General features: G+C 37.1%; 1 protein-coding gene across 7 annotated transcripts in view; it reads right to left on the bottom strand.

Moving 5' to 3' along the window:
* Positions 1 to 17,663, bottom strand: part of LRRFIP2 (LRR binding FLII interacting protein 2) — a 69,406-nt gene that overhangs the window by 27,593 nt on the left and 24,150 nt on the right. For 3 of the 7 annotated variants that reach the window (XM_063304082.1, XM_063304083.1, XM_063304084.1), the window contains 8 exons: positions 13,306 to 13,368; positions 11,423 to 11,497; positions 10,825 to 10,872; positions 10,692 to 10,736; positions 8,231 to 8,278; positions 8,057 to 8,113; positions 6,702 to 6,770; positions 3,748 to 3,861 (listed from right to left, as the gene is read on the bottom strand). The exons of the other annotated variants lie outside the window; for them this stretch is intronic. In XM_063304082.1, coding sequence (XP_063160152.1) covers positions 3,748 to 3,861; positions 6,702 to 6,770; positions 8,057 to 8,113; positions 8,231 to 8,278; positions 10,692 to 10,736; positions 10,825 to 10,872; positions 11,423 to 11,497; positions 13,306 to 13,368 — 519 coding nt within the window. The remainder of the gene's footprint in view (positions 1 to 3,747; positions 3,862 to 6,701; positions 6,771 to 8,056; positions 8,114 to 8,230; positions 8,279 to 10,691; positions 10,737 to 10,824; positions 10,873 to 11,422; positions 11,498 to 13,305; positions 13,369 to 17,663) is intronic. 7 annotated transcript variants of the gene reach the window in all.

Below are 17,663 nucleotides of genomic sequence, written 5' to 3'. Positions count from 1 at the left end.
CCTGGTGGAAAGTCCCGCGGTTGGCTTCGTCTTTCTGCAGCCTGTGAGGGGCAAGTTGGGAGGCTGGGCGGCCCTGTTGCTCTGGGACCTCAGACGATTTTCACGAGGTCCCCAAATGCAGCCAACATAGAGCGCAGCACGTGTTCCATGGACTCAATCTTGGATTCCAGGAGCCTGATTCTGTCAGGTGTGGCAGAGTCCTCTAGCCCCGGTCCCTCAGGTTGCGGGCTCCCCGACACATCTGGGCGCACCCCCCTCGGAGTGTCGGGCCATCGCAGCTTCCACGTGGAGCGGGACGTCCCCGGCCGGGGGTCTGTCAGGGCATCCCATAAAAATTGTTCCTGCCCCGTCATGTCCTCCGCTGCTGGTTTCTTTGATCCCGGGCTAGAGCTGGAGTCCCCCGACTGGGGTGTGGGGTGGGTTGGGACAGGGCTCAGGTCCCTGCTTGGGAATGTCGACTCTGGAAGTTGTCCTGTCTCCTCCTCGAACTCCATAGGATCCTTCCCCCCTTCTGCCATCGCTAGTTCCCCTTTCACAAGAAAATTTCTCGGTAAAGAGTAGCGAGGTTGGTTTGAACAAAGATTCTCAGCTTTTTGTAATGGTTGCCTTAATCCGAATAAAACGCTCAGACTCAAAATCACAGTTTAGGCTCTGGGTTTATTCAGAATAGAGTGCAAACAAGTAAAAAGCTGAGAATGAGGAAAGCGCGCCTAAACTCAAACTAAATAGCGTCATTTCAAACATCAGCACACACCCTCCTCGCATCCAGTACAACCCCACATTCCCAGGTGCTCCTAACGAGCTCTGCTGATCAACGGGTAAAAAGACCTTGACATTTAAGAGATAGCCCAAACACATTCCTCCCTGGCACAGTCCGGCACGTCTCCCGTACAATGGTTATCAGCAGCACCCTCCCAGCCGGGAACACGTATCAACACTTTGGCAAGCGAACCGTTACGATGCAGAAACATCGCAATGGTGAACATGACATATAATATAAATGGGGGGGGGAGCCATGAAACCTCTGCTTCTCAATTTTTTAGAAAAATTACCTGAAATACAATTGTTATGCAACTTTGAAACTATTAAACCTGCTGAAGTAGGAAATTTTCTGACCAACATCTCTGGTTCTTAATATCTTTCTATCCTGCAAACCAATCTCACTTCAACCAGATCCATGTATCATTTCATGGCTCTTTAAACTTCCTACCTTTTTCTTAGGATCTCATTAACTCTTTCCAACCATGACTTTCTCTGTCTTCCCCTTTTCTTCAACTCATTCCCACTGCATTTTTCTTCTCTCCCTCTTTTTCTGTGTGTTCATTTCTCTTGATAAACGCAATTTTCACTTTTACATAACCAAGTGGACAGAAGTACCCATCTATACATAGTTATTTTTGCTTCTTTTGAGAACATTATTGGAGAGATTGTGGGAAGGCTGGAAAAATGATGGGAGGGAGGGTAAACAATCAAGAGATAGGATTCAATCCTAGCATTAGACTTCTATCAGCTTTTGTATGTTTTAAAACTTCCCCATTTCCTCATATTTAATAAACATTCTACCAAGGTATGCAAATCCATATACTTACTCTATTTGCCATTTATATATAATTTGCAGTCATTCAATCCATTTTCCATGTCAAAAGCAATTATCTTAGTCTTTGATACATTAATTTTCAGCTCCATACCCCACCATACAATCTAATATTTGCTGCAAATCATTTGAGTTCTCAGTCAACACTGCAGCAGAATCTGCATACAGAAGTACCCTTAACTAACAGACCTAGATGAAAGTTAAAACTTAATGCAGCTTCTAGCTAAAACAATTACCTATTTCTTAAAGATAACTCAAATTCCAAAACAAAGTTCTTTTCTTCTTTACCTTGAACCTCATCTGATTTCTTGGGGATAATTCCAACCATTTATCAGAACTGTTGGGAAGATGGTTTACTCTACTTTTTTCCCTGACTCAGCTGTAGCAGCTCCTTGCTCTGTTTCCCTGGAGTTCTGCCTCTGTCTTTTAAAAGAATGCCATTTTATCTAGGAGGGGTAGGCTTGAAGGAATCTCCTGAACGTGCATGCTAAAGCCCATGCCTGAAGAAAGCATTAATTCATACTGAGATGCTGTCTGGCATTTAGACTGGCCGGAAAGCTACAGACTGGCTATTTGCAATACCTGTTGAAAAGCAAAATTCTGGTCTGAATATCTGTTGCCCATCATAAAGCCACATGGCACTTCCCAAATCACCATCTCTTGTTCCATTTCAATCAGAATTGTGCTAATTGTCCTGGTATGCTTAACAAACTAATCCTCCAATAGTTTTTGCATTCAATCGTGCTGTTCTGGAAACCTAACCATTTTTCAACCATCTTGCAGGAATTATCAATTCCTTTCATTATTTTTTTCTGGGATACTAAAATTTATTCAATTCCATTCTTTAACTCATCATTCTAAATGCCATACAAATATCTGAAATACTCTTTCCACCATTCCCTCACTTCAGTTTCATCTCAAATCCTTTAAACACTTTAAATCATTCACTGAAGGGTTCTTCTTACATCCCTTACTTCCATTTTCAAAAATATTTTATATTAATCAAAATTGTCGCATTCCTCTCCTCTTAACTTTTCTTTTGACTACATTCTTTACAACTGTCTTTTTCTCTATATACCCATCGTACCATACCTATCTTTATTTTTGGCAGCAATTCTCTTATGCATATTTTAAATCACTCACTGCTTGTTTCACTTCCTCATTCTTTGGAATATGAAGATACATAAACAGCCTTTTTCATACTTCACAAGCTTCTGTGCACTCTGCAGTGAAATTGTTTTTACTCCATTCCACTAAATCCTCTTTCTATTCATTAAATTGGGAGAGTAATCTATTTTCTGATATTTTTCCTGCAAGTCTCATACCTTCTCCTCCTGCAGTCATTCTATATTCACTTTCATTTCTTTCATTTTGTTCCTGCCTTCCACATTCATTTTTCTCAAGATCTACTTTTGTTCAAAGTTTACTATAATTCAATTTAATCTTTCTCCCTACAGCACTTCCTTTAGAAAAAAAGTATGTGCTATCAAATATAATAATGTGTTTGCCAAGTAGAAATTCAAGTTTTCAGAAACCAGGTTAGTGATTTAATTACTTTTAGATGTCTCAGATAAAAAAATAAATAAACATTCATATTTTTATGTATTAGTAGCAGGAACTATCACATAAATAGGGTAGTGAAATGAGAAGCTTTTCATGTTTTTAACCCAAGCAGCTATAATGCAGCATGTAATACATACTACAAACTTGTCTAATAGTCATCAGAATATGAAGATACATTAAGTAAATTTATTTTATAATTTTTACAAGACTCTGGGCATTTTTACTTAAATGTAAAAGTATTTACTTACTTAACCAAGTGTGTATAAATGGCACATCCTCAATAAGTTTTAATGTAAATGTCAGAGAGCCACATGCATATTTAACTCAAATACAAATAACTTTTATGATTAGACTGGAAGTCCTCTACCTAATCTCCAAGTGTAATTTTTAAAATCATACAAAATACAAGACTCCAATCATAAAATTTTAATAGTGTACTTCAAATAAACGTATAAAAGTATATACAATTCACAAGAAAATAAACTAACGTTATTGGCGTTAATGAAACTAACAAATATTAGGAAAATATTAACACATTTACCAAGAAAAACTCACAGCAATATCATCAGCATTACATTAAACACACTCACATTGTTCATGTCTGGAATGCTGACATCATCCAAGTCAGAAACAATGCTTCCCCTACGATTAGTACGGCTAAAATAATCAGCTGCAGTTTCACCATGATGATGAAAATCACTTGACTTCAATAACCAAAACAAGCAACAAACAAAAACAGATGGAGAGAAAATGACATAAAAAAATTGAGAGACCTAAAACATAATTTGATCATGTTATTCTTATCCCTTTACCAAAATTGTTTGAGATTTTCCTTTCAATAATTAGGTCTCTCTTAATTTTAACTTGAAAAAATTTAAGGCTACTAACATCAGTTTGCAATCCTATGCATTCATGCATCATATAATGTATGTGTTTGTTTCACAAGACTGTGTGTTTTCATGCACATATAAGCCTGACAAAAATTGCAAACTCTGATAGTGTTTTTCAAATCAATCAGATTTACAGAGTTTTAATACATAAAGAATGCTATTATATATTTCTAACCTCATTCTAACCGTTAACACAGTGGTCAAAACATTCAAAACATCAATCTCCCTAAATATTAGTGGGTTTTACCCTTTCTTTGGCATAAAATATCTAAATTAACATGCACCCTGTATATAACTGTCCTGTTAAATAATTCTCTCTCATATCCTTTCTTGGTATAGGGCCAGTATATGGTTTCTCTTTCTTTAAGCTGCTCTCCTTAGCTCTGAAAGTCTCCTCCCTACTGATCTTTAAAATACTTCCCTGATTTGAAAAGCTAGGGTGGAAGAAAATGGCTATCACTGTGGAAATAAACTTAAAGACAGAGCATATTCAGATCCATTTTTAAAACATAGCTGAAAAACATGTTATTAATTTATTGTTAAGAAGGTAAGAACAGGATAGTTAAACTAGAATAAATTTCATGTTTAAATGTATAGGGTATTCTAAAAACTTAGTATCCTTACTCTCCCAAATCATCTCCCTCACTAACTGTATCTTATTGCACATCTTATTAGGAAAAAATGCTTAATGTTACGTCCAAATTTGGAACCTGAATTATCTTCCCTTTAAGCAATCTAGAACAGGGTTTCTCAACCAGGGTTCCATGGAACTCTAGGGTTCCATGAGAGGTCACTACAGGTTCCCTGAGAGATCAATGATTTATTTAAAATATTGTTTCAAATTCAGGCAACCTCACATTAAAGAGGTATGTTTCAAATTATTGAAACATACCTCCTTAATAATTATTTAAAAAATAATTATCTAAATTATTTTTAGATTAAGAAAACTGTTAATGCATTCATTCATTCCTCACATTTCTTCACTGTCCATCTTACCAAGCGACTCTGCATATATAGGCCTACACATGAAACCAATATAATAATTTTGTATCTTCTGCCAATATTTGGGCCTGAATGTGCAGGGGTTCCCCGAGGCCTGAAAAATATTTCAAGGGTTCCTCCAAGGTCAAAAAGTTGAGAAAGGCTGATTTAGAATTTGAAGTTGACTTACAGATTCAGACTCATTAGAAGAACAATAAATGAGAATTTGGTTCCCACATAAAACATTAAGCCTATATACCCTGTTATTTTAACAGTTCCAGATTGAAGTTGGATTCTAGTACAAGGGATCATACAACATGTTACTCATGGAAAATCAAAATTCTTATTTTATGCAAATCTATAGCCAGTATCTAATCTTACAAAGAAGCACACTATATGCATACAAAGCAGAACTCTTAAACTAAACAAATGTAAGTTAGCATTTATATTGGATCGTAAGTATAATGAGTGTTGAAAATGTCTGGTAATTCAGTGATTTAAAAGAAGTTATCCATTAAAAATACAATCTCCTTTATATTTCACAGTCTTTAAAACTCTTATGAGACATTTAGATGAACTATATAAAACTTAGTAAAAGCTGCATGCAAATGAAATAAATGGAGAATCTATTAAAAAAACGAAAGTCCATTTAGTAAGGTGTGGAGTATCATAGAAAGTATTAGTCATTATCAGATTTGGAACTCAACTAGAATGAATTAATCTAACACAAGGCTTTTAAGCAATGTATTCTTTTTAAAGTCTATCTTAAATCTACTCTTTTATTAGATTATGAATCTGAAATGCACTGCAAATTGGATTATATAGACACTGTTGTTTAAAAATATAAAACTGTTGATGTGTGATCTATATAAATGATTTTGGATATGATTGCTTGAACTGTAATTTAAAAAGGAGTTTTTTTGAAGATTTGGAAATACTGCAGTTTTTTTTTTTTTTTTAAATCATATGGCATAGCAGCTTGGTGTTCATGCTGCTTTTTTTTTTCTTGCTGGGAAATCCTTGCGAGGTCCAGCAGCCAGATGTGCAGACTATTTAGCCATGAGAAGTCACACTGCCCGTGTGCACCACAAGGAGGCTAGTCTACATTGCACCGAGTTGGGCTGAGAGAGAGGGCCTGGCCCAAGGTCACCCAGCCGGCTTTCATGCCTAAGGCGGGACTAGAGCTCACAGTCTCCTGGTTTCTAGCCCAGAACCTTAACCACTAGACCAAACTGGCTCTCATATTGCAGTTATAACAATGTAACTATTAATTCTAAATGGATCCAAGAATCCTTTTCCTTTACTGGAAAAAGACCTGTTCTATCCTTTCAGATGCAATGACTACATATTAATGTATTTATGCACATACATATGTTCTATATGTGTAATTAATTGCTCTCTGTTGTTTTACACACTTAAAATAATTGTCTACATTAAACTAGGAGACAATTTAACAAACATGTCAAGGATAAAAAAGAACACCATTTTAAAACGCATGCAGTTCTGCCTTGAGAGGTGATACATTAAATTGAAATACTTTAAGCTAATGAGTATACCCAATATGAACAGGGGTATCTATTGTTCATATCAGGATCAGACCTGTGAAATTTCACATGATATGAATTGACAAGGTTAGAACAGCAGACCTGTAACAATCATGCAACATTGCTCACCACGCTATCCCTACGACCTCGTACAGCATGGCCAGAGGATGCAATGCTGCCTGATTCATCATCTGTAAACTATAGGAGTTGGAAATAAGTAATTAAGTAGCTTACTATTAGATGCAGATTCATCTAAATCAATACTAGGATAATATCCAGGACTCATCTGGATATTAAATATATAACCCAATGCAGTGTTGTAAAGAAATAGCTTTGTGATGCTGGATTCTGGTCAGTGAGAGGTAGACTTCATAGAGTCAAGGTAACCTGCAACTTTTCACTTCACTGTCTTAAAAGAGTGATTCAAACTATTTATGCAAAATAAATGGACTAATCTGAAGACTTAAGTGGTTTAAATAAACTACTGCTCTCTGCATAGTCCCATCTTGGATTCTGTTTCTTAGTTACACTCAAGCTGTTTTTTCCAACTTGGCAACTCTCTGTGAGATAACAAATCATCAACAGTCAACTTGGTATATTTCAACTCCAGCTGAAGGAACTGGCTTGACAGGATACAAAAAGTCTCAGCATTTCCATTCCTGATAATTAAATAGTGTAGAGCCTGCATCTAGCCAAAGGAAAAGAAAGAAAATAGATCTCTATTATGCTCTGTGGAGAGGTGGACAACTATGGATCCTTGAATCCATCCTTTGCAAAATTCTTTGTAACTTCACAGAGAGTTGCCAAGTTGGAAAAAAACAACTTGAATCCATTCTTTGCAGACCTCACACCCTAAACTAATCCATGAGTTTATAGCCTTGCCAACCTGGCAACATTGCACTTATTCACAACTGCCTTCCTCCCTTTGAAACCAGGAAATGTAGTCCTTGATCATCAAAGTTTCTACCCTATGTAGAGCTCATGCTATGTGTTATCATAGGACCAAATTATATCCATCCTGTTAAGTTGGGATAGTGAAATATTGAGCTTGTATCAAATGCAGTACTAGTGGAAGTTATATTACCCCAGTTCCTGATAGAGTTATGCATAGAAAATTGGAAGGTGAATATTAAAGGAAGCATTAACTGAAAATCTTAAGTACTCCTTCTGCTTACCATTAGCTAAGAGCAAATACAGTAAGACAGCCAGGCAAAATTTCAAGATTTTTTTTAACACAAGCTTTTTAAAATGATGTTATAGTAGTTACATTATTTCTCTTATAGTTTAAATTTCTTGTTAAAATAATTGATATGCTACTTTCAAAATGCATAATTGAAGAAGTGGAGATTCCCAGAATGAGGGCCAACACCTTTGCATTTACATTATCTTAAATAATGCAAATTAGTAATCTATATTTATAATCAGAGTTATCCACACACATAGTTAGAAGATGACGACTTTAAGACATGCAGAACACATCTCACCACTGGACTACTTCGTGCTGAACTTGCTCTTGAAGAGTAATAACTATATTCTGAAGGCTAAAAAACAAAAGATGTGAAAAGAAAGGAATGGAAAAATACTTTGTTTTTCAGCTATTTATTTTCACATGCACACGCAAAAACTTGTAAAACCAAAAGAGAGTCCTATAGACTTACAGTACGGTAACTATATGATTTATACAATCCATCATCATATAATGATGCCTAGAGAACAGAGAAAATAGTTTGCTGTTATATAAAAGTATAAAAAATCTGTAAGTGCTGCTTAATACAACATGGATGAACAACAACATAACAAGTCTAAATTTCATTTAGGTGGAGAACAGTGAAAGAGGATGGGGGACGGGCAGCTTAAACAGGCAAACAGATATATTGATGGAGTAGGGAGAATTCTACAAATAGTTCAGGTCTTGTAAAAACAGAAAAGGGGTAATCTTTTAGGCCAGTGTTTCTCAACCTTGAGAACTTTTAAGATGGGTGGACTTCAACTCCCAGACTGGCTGGGCAATTCTGAGAGTTGAAGTCCATACATCTTAATGTTGCTGAGGTTGAGAAACACTCTTTTTAAGCTGTTGTTCTATGCACCGTCAGCATGCAGAAACAGACAGATTATTGCCAGGGTAATTTATCTCTCAACAGAAAAAAAGCATTCTTCATCGTAACCTTAGCCTGTCCTATCTCTTAAACAAAGCTTAGAGTATTTCATACTTTGCAGCAGCCATATTCATCATGTTTATTGATCTCTACAGATAAAATTAGCATTTGTTATTCAAAGAGTCTTGCCAACAAAACACTAAGAACTTTGCAAACACAGCAGTTCGTTATATTTTAAAATTCCAAGTCAAAAGCTCTTACTGCAAGAGAGAAAGTTATATAGTTAGTCCAAATATTTTTCTTCTTACAGTTCAGCTTCAAAGACAAATGAACAAAAACTAACCAACCACTTAAAATAGCATAATCTCTGCCTATAACATTAATATATTTCTTTTCCAAAAACTCTGAAGATATTATAGGATCCACATACAATCTTTGCTTACAGTAAAGTTTGTAACATATTAGCAATTTGTTCATTTTCATGCACTGTTTGCTAATACTTTTGCCAGATTTTTAAAAAAGGAACATTATAAATTATATGCTGTACTACAGAAAACAGGACTAATAAACTTAGTCTTTAGTCAACAGAATATTTTCTGTTACATATATGGACAATTTGCTCCCGCTCTTTGGAACATTCTTCCCCCGGAGGTGAAGCAAGCCCTCTCTCTCCTGACCTTCCATAAAAAGCTGAAGACCTGGCTCTGCCATCTCGCCTGGGGCGGGAAGGGGAGTAGTCATTCTTGGGATTGGCTACAGCCCTAAAATGGCCCTCATTTACACACAAACTGAATTAGAACTTTCATTGCCATATGGATTTTATTTTATATTTGTATCTTGTATTTATATTTTATGTATTATTTATGGTCTTATTGTATTTTAAATCTTTTACCTTTATTGTAAACTGCCCAAAGTCCCTCCTCTGGGGGGAGATGGGCAGTGGCAAAATTTGATGAATTAATTTAATAAATAAATAAATAAATTTCACAGCTCCAGTGATTTTAGAACTATATACTAGCAAAGTAAGCTTTAGAGGCACTGAAGGTGAACTATTTAGTAAACAAAAAACTGACAATTTTGTTATTTACAAATCTGTTCCATAAGACTTCATTGTGTATCGCTTCTTTTTGTGGCCATCTTCATTCTGATTTCCTACCAATTCCCTAATCCTGGGCTCAGTCTTTCAACTTTCCTTAGTTCTTCTTTCCTAAAGGACTGTAAGAAGCTTTTTATCTGAAGAGTCTAAAAACATCAGATGTGCCACCTCATATTGTATTCTGCAAAATAAATGTATCACCTCTGTGATGTTTCTTTAGGGCAACAGAAACCAGGTGAATAACAGAACCACTGATGAAATATTGTACGAGTCCATGTAATACCTGCCTAAGTTTAGCTTTTCTGAAGAGTCCCAAGTAAAAAAGGAGTTGCAAGGCAGACTGTCATGAGTACTGATGGTGAGCAGGAGGGGGCCCCTATCCAGGGGGGAAAATGCATGCATAGTACTGAGGAATTAAGCAGCCATTCAAAGAGACACAGATCAGACCCGCCTTAACTTTTGGGGTTTATCTGTCTGGGTTTTTCCCACGCTTCTTCAGTTTGTTAGGATTTTCTGTCTAAAGTAGCAGTAATAAAACACTAGAGACCTATTCCTTGTCTCAGGGTGGTTCCTGACTGTTAGGACACAGACTTGCAAAACTACCTTGATCTGTATGTATACAACTCACAGCTCAACAAGAAAAAATAGTGAACCTCTGCAAATGTGCAAAAGCAGTTAAGAATGAAGTACATTAATGTTTTATATTTGCAGGAAGGCACGAAGCATGGTATGGCTTCACTTAAGACCATCTCTACAGATTTAAAAGCCTGTAGTTTGTATGCATTTTGTTTTTTCTCAGAACAGTTTTCTGCTATCCTCCATGCTTATATTTAACCTAAAGATTTACAAAAGAAGATACACACTGCTCTCAGGGCACAGTATGCTCAGAATGCAAGCTAAAGCAATCATGCAGATCTACATACGAACCAAACTGGTACTTCTTATCAAACCAGTGTTTACATCTGGGGAAGCCTATAGAGGAAAGTACTGTTTTTAGATTTACAGTATACATAAATATTACAATACCTAAACATTATCTATCATGTTACATTTTACTAACCCTGTAATTCTTAGTTGTTGCCAGAGGTTCATTGTATAGAGATGACGACTGTGAGAAGAATAAGGCTTTGTATTATATTTAATGCTGTACAAATGATGCACATTGTACATCAGACATGCAGATAAGAAACACTGTGAAGTATTGCCATAAAGTGATAGAACAGAAACAGTGCACAGACAGTCCAAAGCTGGCAATAACAGATGAAACATTCCATTAGATATTTAATAAGGAATCATCATCCACAAGCCTACACTGACCCTATCTTTCAGAACAAACAGCTTTAGAATGATTGCCCATAATACTAAAATGTGTTAATGTCTATTGTTAACGTATTGGCAAATTCAAAACAGGCAGCTGCATGACAAGAAGTGAAAACAAATCTAAATGTCTGAACCTAGCATTACTTCTAATCCTAATTTTATTCATATTGATCAATTATTAAAAAAAACCTCACTAGATCCTTGACTATTTGTTAATCCAAATGACACCCAAATGAAGCAAAGCTTTTAGTTATGCTAATTCTCATGCTGTTACACTTTACTAAGGGGAAAAAAAACCTGTTCAGCAAAATACTTCATACAAAAAAAATCCAACAAACCCGAGGATGATAAGTAGAAAGTGGTTTGCTGTGTCTAAGGCTGCTGTAATTTCGCTGGTCATGATAAAATCCACTCTGTTAAGAAAAGTATGAGAAGAGTCTAAAAGATATTCAAACACAAAATCATGAGGGGCTACAAATAATTATCCTTCCTTCAGTATTCAAAGTACATTATGATGCTCCAAAGTGCTAAAGTACAGTAATCAGTTTCAATGAAAAACCAACAGAAGATATTGTATTACATGGTGATGCAGATTTTCATATAAAAGCTCATAAACTTTCTGTGCTGACTTCTCTTAACAACATCAACTTATTATACATGACAAGATTATTTGGTTACTTATATCTGCTAAACAAGACAATACTTCCCTATAATGCAGTATCTTGAAGCTGTGACAAATCTACTGTGTCTGTTAACTTCACAATGTAATAAACTAAATTTACTACTGTATGTGGAAGATTTGAAAAAAAAATTAGCACTAATTTCAACTAATTTGTTGTTCAGAGAATTCCTCAGATTTAATCAATGACCATATGTGAACAATAAAACTCTACAAACTTAAAAGTTCTGAAATTGTTCCGTAAAAAATCAAGGTATTTAAGCTGTGTTGCAATAATTCACTGAGGTTGTAACAGATATTTACTTCAGGTCAAGTATTTGACCTTATATAGACTGTTCTCCAGTGGTATGTCAAACACTTATTACTGAAAGGCTTAATAATGAAAATTACTGTGACCACTTAAATACACAATGAGAAGCAACATTTTATTTTCACAGTTCAACATCAGCTTCAATTCAAAAAATTTCAGAAAAATTTTGCAGGAGCAACGAATAGAAATAGACCAAACACATATACTAAAAACGAGGCAGCAAAACTGGAGCGGAAGAGTCAAATTTTTACGAGAACCAATAATGGTTTCACATTTTAATGTTCCTGACATTGCCACTTTTACCTGCCGTTGCACAAGTAGGCAAAAAGACTGCCTGCTCAAGATTTCTAGTGTCCTGTCCTGGATGGGATCACATTCCATCTGAAGCAGCAGATAGATAGCTTGAGAGTTTTCCCACTTCCATCTTTCTTAATGGAGGATTGGGTGCTCTACATGTTTTTGCCTTGCTGACTACATATTTCAGCCAGCTTGGGTTGGGTTGAAAAGTTATGACCAATAATTTATGCCCTTGAACTTCCCATCTTAGAAGTTGTAGCTAAAACAAAATGTGGTGGCTAAATTGCTATCAGGTAGAAGATAGAGAAACACTAGTTTTAAAGGTACACTGGTTTTATAGGAACTGCCTTGGCTTCCAAATTCCAAAAGGCCAGGATTCAGTATGTTATTAACATGATACATAATATTTCATAATATTTCAATATGTTATCTTTATATTGGTACATAATATTTCAGGGAGCATCTCTATGTATGTACACCTGTCAAAGTATTAAAACCTAAAAAGGGGTTTATGGTAAGGTTATGCAGTGCTTTGCATTCAAAGGGAAAACATGCTTCAGAGCATGCATGGGCATGGTTGCAGCACTGTTGTGCAACTCCTTGAACCAAACATGTCTTTTCCTAAGATCACATTGCAACTGCAGAGGGAAACCCTCAGAATACTGGGAAAAGATACAGCCGCTTTAAAGAGTTATTGACAGGCAGCATGTTAACATCGCCACTGACTCAAACCTTTTCCCCTTTGACGCCAAAATCACTGCACAGCCCTAGTTTAAATGATGACTTATGGATTATTGCTGTTTTAAAATTAACTGTATCCTTTACTGAGATCTACTAATACAGGCTGAGTTAGAAATATGTTAAAAACAATAAAATAAACAAAGGAGGCATTATATAGAGAGATATTGTAACAAATCCTAATTGAGAACACTAACCAACAGATCTTTACGAGAGCTAGAAAACTTCTTCCCACCATAAGAATCACTGTAAGTATGGCTCTGTAAAAATTACAAAAGTTACAATTATAAACATACTGCAATTGTCATCCATATAAATAATTATCAACGTAAGTGGCATCCGTGTAAATAATTTTAAATTATCATATGGCCATCTCCACAAAATATATTTATAAGCAAGCTTAATTAATAAGAAATAAAGTTACCAATTGACCCTTGTTTTTTCAACATACTGAATTGCTGTATTTTTCCTTTGGGTAATATTCAGTGATATGACAGACATTTAATAGCATCACCCAAAATTGCAGGTTTGCAGAAATTGTAGATGTTTATCACGGTGGCTCATGATATGTAGAAAAATCTTGGTAGAACTGGTTTTGAAGGTATGCACAAAACATACGCAGAAAAGCTTGCCAACCCACATTATATTTGGCAATGAATACTATTAAAATAAACATCTACAATTTCATTTTGGATGTACAACACAGGTAGTTGATCCAGAAATGCAACAATTCTAGTCAGAATCTTACCATCTCTTAAAACAAAGAATTGTATCCTCATCAAAGTAGGGAAGGAATGCCAGAAGGGAAAGAATATTAACCACCCAGAATCCCTCCTTGCAGGGGAGATGGGCAATGATAAATTTGACAAATAAATAAGTACGTATGTATGTATGCATGCATGTATGTATAGGTCTAACCTAAAGGTCTCTCAAATGTAAATTTCTTATCAAGATGAGGTTTTCTAGCACTGTTGTCATCCCTGATATACAAAACAACTGCATCATTCTTTTATTTCATGAAGCAGTAACTACCTTGCCCAGAAGTTGCAAAACAGTAGAAATGATTTTAAAGTTACATACTTACTATGTCTTCACAATGCACAGAAGAGCAAACACAGATGAAGGCAGTGCTAATATCTAGATATTAAAAATTGAACATGCTGTTGGGTAATTTTCTAGGGCTGTGTGAAGCTTCGAACTGGTGATTCAATTTGACAAAGCTTGATCAAATCACTTTGTGATTTGAACTGAAATGGTGACATGCTTTGAAGAAGCAATTCTAATTGGATGACTCTGAAATACTTCAAAGTGCTTTAGAGATTTGATGTTTCTGCTCATTCTGATATTCTATCATCCAATGTTATAACATAAATTATATATATGAATAATGCTGAAGGAGGATTGAGTGGTATGATGAACTTTCTGATCCTGATACGGATTACTACCCGGTGAGAGTTTTCATCCTAAGGTCTCTGCCTATCAGAGGTCTTTTGGATGGCAAGGCTAATAGAGATAGTCCTTGAGTTACAACTGCAGTTGGGATCAGGATTGCTAAGCAATGCAGTGGTAAAGTGTGACGTCATGTGACTGCATTGCTTAGCAATGGCACTCCAGGCAGTCCCAGTTGTCATTGTAACACAAGATGTAGGGGGCATTAAGCAGGAAACAGGGAGTCCCAGGTAAGGAGCACAGGGATGCTGCAGGGGGGTGGGGGAGGCCCTGGCAGGCCATGTGCAAGTTGGCAGAGGGGGTGCTGTGGTGCACGTGGGGAAAGAGGGTGCAGGGAGTGTGCAAGCACAGGAAGGCTGGGAAGGAGGGTGCTGGTGGGTATGTGCAAGCACAGGGAGGCCCGGGAAGGAAGGCATGGGGTGCACGCATGCAAGCACAGGGAGGCTGGGAAAGAGGGTATGAGGACTGTGCGTGTGAGTGCAGGGAAGCCCAGGAAGGAGGGCATGGGGTACATGCATATGTGTGAGCTCAGGGAGGTCCTTAGTCAATGGCTTCTCCACTGACTTCGCTTGTGGGAAGCCGACAGAGAAGGTTGCAAATGGTGATCATGTGACCGTGGGACACTGCAATGGCCGGAACTTCGAGGACTGCTAAGTCCCTTAGTTCAACGCCATTGTAACTTCGAACGGTCACTGAACAAATGGTTATAACTCAAGGACTACCTGTATTACTTTAGTCTTCATTCACTCCCTCAGCTCTGAACTGCAGTAGACATAAGCCTTAACTTTGCTCTGTTTTGTACTAACGTAATGTTTTAATTCTATGCAGGCCCTGCCAACACAACTGGAAGCTCAGCTCAATTCTCAGCAATTTGAATTTGGGCTCTACACTGACCAGCCCAGTATGCGGACTGTGGCAGGTTATGGTCTCTTCGCATTACAATGAGTGAATGTGTATCAATCTTACTTGGATAGGCACTGGTCAAACATTTACAGGGAGAGGGGACAAGACTAGGAATGCCAGCCACTTTCCCTGTGGCACTGTATCTCACTTTGCTAGCCTGCTGCTTCTGTTTCTGCTAATTAACTAACATAGATACTGCCAACAAGCCACAATTCTGAAAGAGTTGAGTGGATCCTTTCCTGGAGAGCCCAAGCTTTTCTGGCCCCAGAAAAGCAAGTAAAAAAAAAGAGAGCTTATTTTCAAGTAGTTTTTAAAGCTTGGGTTTTAAAATAATTTTTGAAAGCTTTTAAGTTGAAGAATAAATTGGCACTGATTCATTCAACTTCTCTAAGTTCTTTTGTTTGGTTTTTTTGCTAGACAGTAGACAATCTAAAACTTCGCTGTATTGCCTTTGAACCACATTCTCTGTCCTGAAAGAGGTACAGGAGAAATTTTCAAAATGTCATTGTTAAAAAACTACTGAAGCTCTTTTGCTGAAACTTTAATAAATGGTCTAACATTCCTACTATTTTTATCCCATTCTGTCAAAAAATAAAACAGCTTCAGATATAATAATTTTCCTTATTACAATTTATGGACAATTTTTTAAATAAAATCTTGAATTAGCTGAAACTGAACCAGGTTGTTACTGAATTTCAAATAAAAGCTATGAATCAAATCATGTCCTCCTCAAATCTGCATTTTGAACTGAATTGGAGTATATTCAGAGTCATATTTTCTGTTCTAATATACAAAAGTCCATTTATCATTTGTTCCTTCAAAGGGGATCACTATAGAGAAATAATTATATTTAAGTAACTAAAACCACAGGTAAAATTTTTCAGCTGGGGGAGCACCTTATGATTCTCAGCTATGCCTGAAATGTGGTGATAACACTGTGATCACTAGAGTGACTCTGGCGGAAATTACTAAATATATTTATCAAATTTATTTAGCCACCCATCTCACAAATGTGACTGGGCAACATACAATAAAACAAAACAATTAAAACAAGTCTTAAATAACCATTAAAAACAATTAAATATAACTAAGGCCACGGGAGAAAGTGTCAAAGTCTCATACCAAATACAGCCATCTCTCAGGCACCCTATTTCCATGGGATCCCAAAGCTTGCTGGAAAAAACATGTTTTAAGAGATTTCTGGAAGGTCAATAGGGTTGGGGCTGATCTCACCTTGGGGGGAATGTTCCAAAGGGCAGGTGTCACAGCAGAAAAGGCTTGTGTCCTGGGTCCTGTCAGATGGAACTCCTTAGCAGATGGGACCCATAACATGCCCCTCCTGCAAGACCTGACAGGACGGACAGATGTAAATGGGGAAAGGCAGTACCTCAAATAACCTGACCCCTTGTCATGTAGGGATTTAAAGGTCAAAACCAGCACCTTGAAATGGACCCGGAAACTGGCAAGCAATGCACCTTGTGGAGCAGAGGTGTAATGTGTGTAGTTCTAGGGGCACGCATAAATACCTGCACCACTGCATTTTGCACCAGCTGAAGCTTCTGGATACTCTTCAAGGGCAGCCACTTGACTTACAGTAGTCCATCTGGGAGGTGACCAGGGCATGAGTAGCTGTGAGTAGAGCTTCTCGATCCAGGAATGGGCACAACTGGCACACAACACAAACTTACACAAAGGCCCTCCTAGCCACGATTGCCACCTATTCCTTGAGCAGGAGTCATGAGTTCAGAAGGACCCCTAGATTGTGCACCTGGTCTGTCTGGGGCAGTGTAACCCCATCCAGTACCAAAGATGGTAAAAGTCCCAGATCTGGAAGGTCCTAAAACCCAAAGCCACTCACTCTTGCCAGGATTCAGTTGAAGCCTGTTGTTGCCCATCCAGACTCCCACAGCATCCAGGCACTGGGACAGAGCTAAATCTGCTTCTTTGTTTTTTGGTGAGGGCTGGAAGGAATTTTAAGGGACAAAATGAAAACATTTCATATTTTAACCTCCATAGGAAAAATCAGCTCAATTTGGAGGCCAGAAATGGAATACTGAAGGCCACATGTGATCTGCAGATTGCCCACCCTGTCATTCAAAGTTAAAATAAGAGCTATAATCTGGAACATCCTACCGCCAGAGATAAGACAGATTCCATCTATTGTGCCCTTTCAAAAACAACCAAAGACCTGGTTTTGCAACCT

The sequence above is a fragment of the Candoia aspera genome, chromosome 4 (genome assembly GCF_035149785.1).
Source record: "Candoia aspera isolate rCanAsp1 chromosome 4, rCanAsp1.hap2, whole genome shotgun sequence".
Classification (NCBI taxonomy): Eukaryota; Metazoa; Chordata; class Lepidosauria; order Squamata; family Boidae; genus Candoia; species Candoia aspera.
The sequence above is the reverse complement of the archived record's forward strand: the minus strand, read 5'-3'. Positions and strand labels throughout refer to the sequence as shown.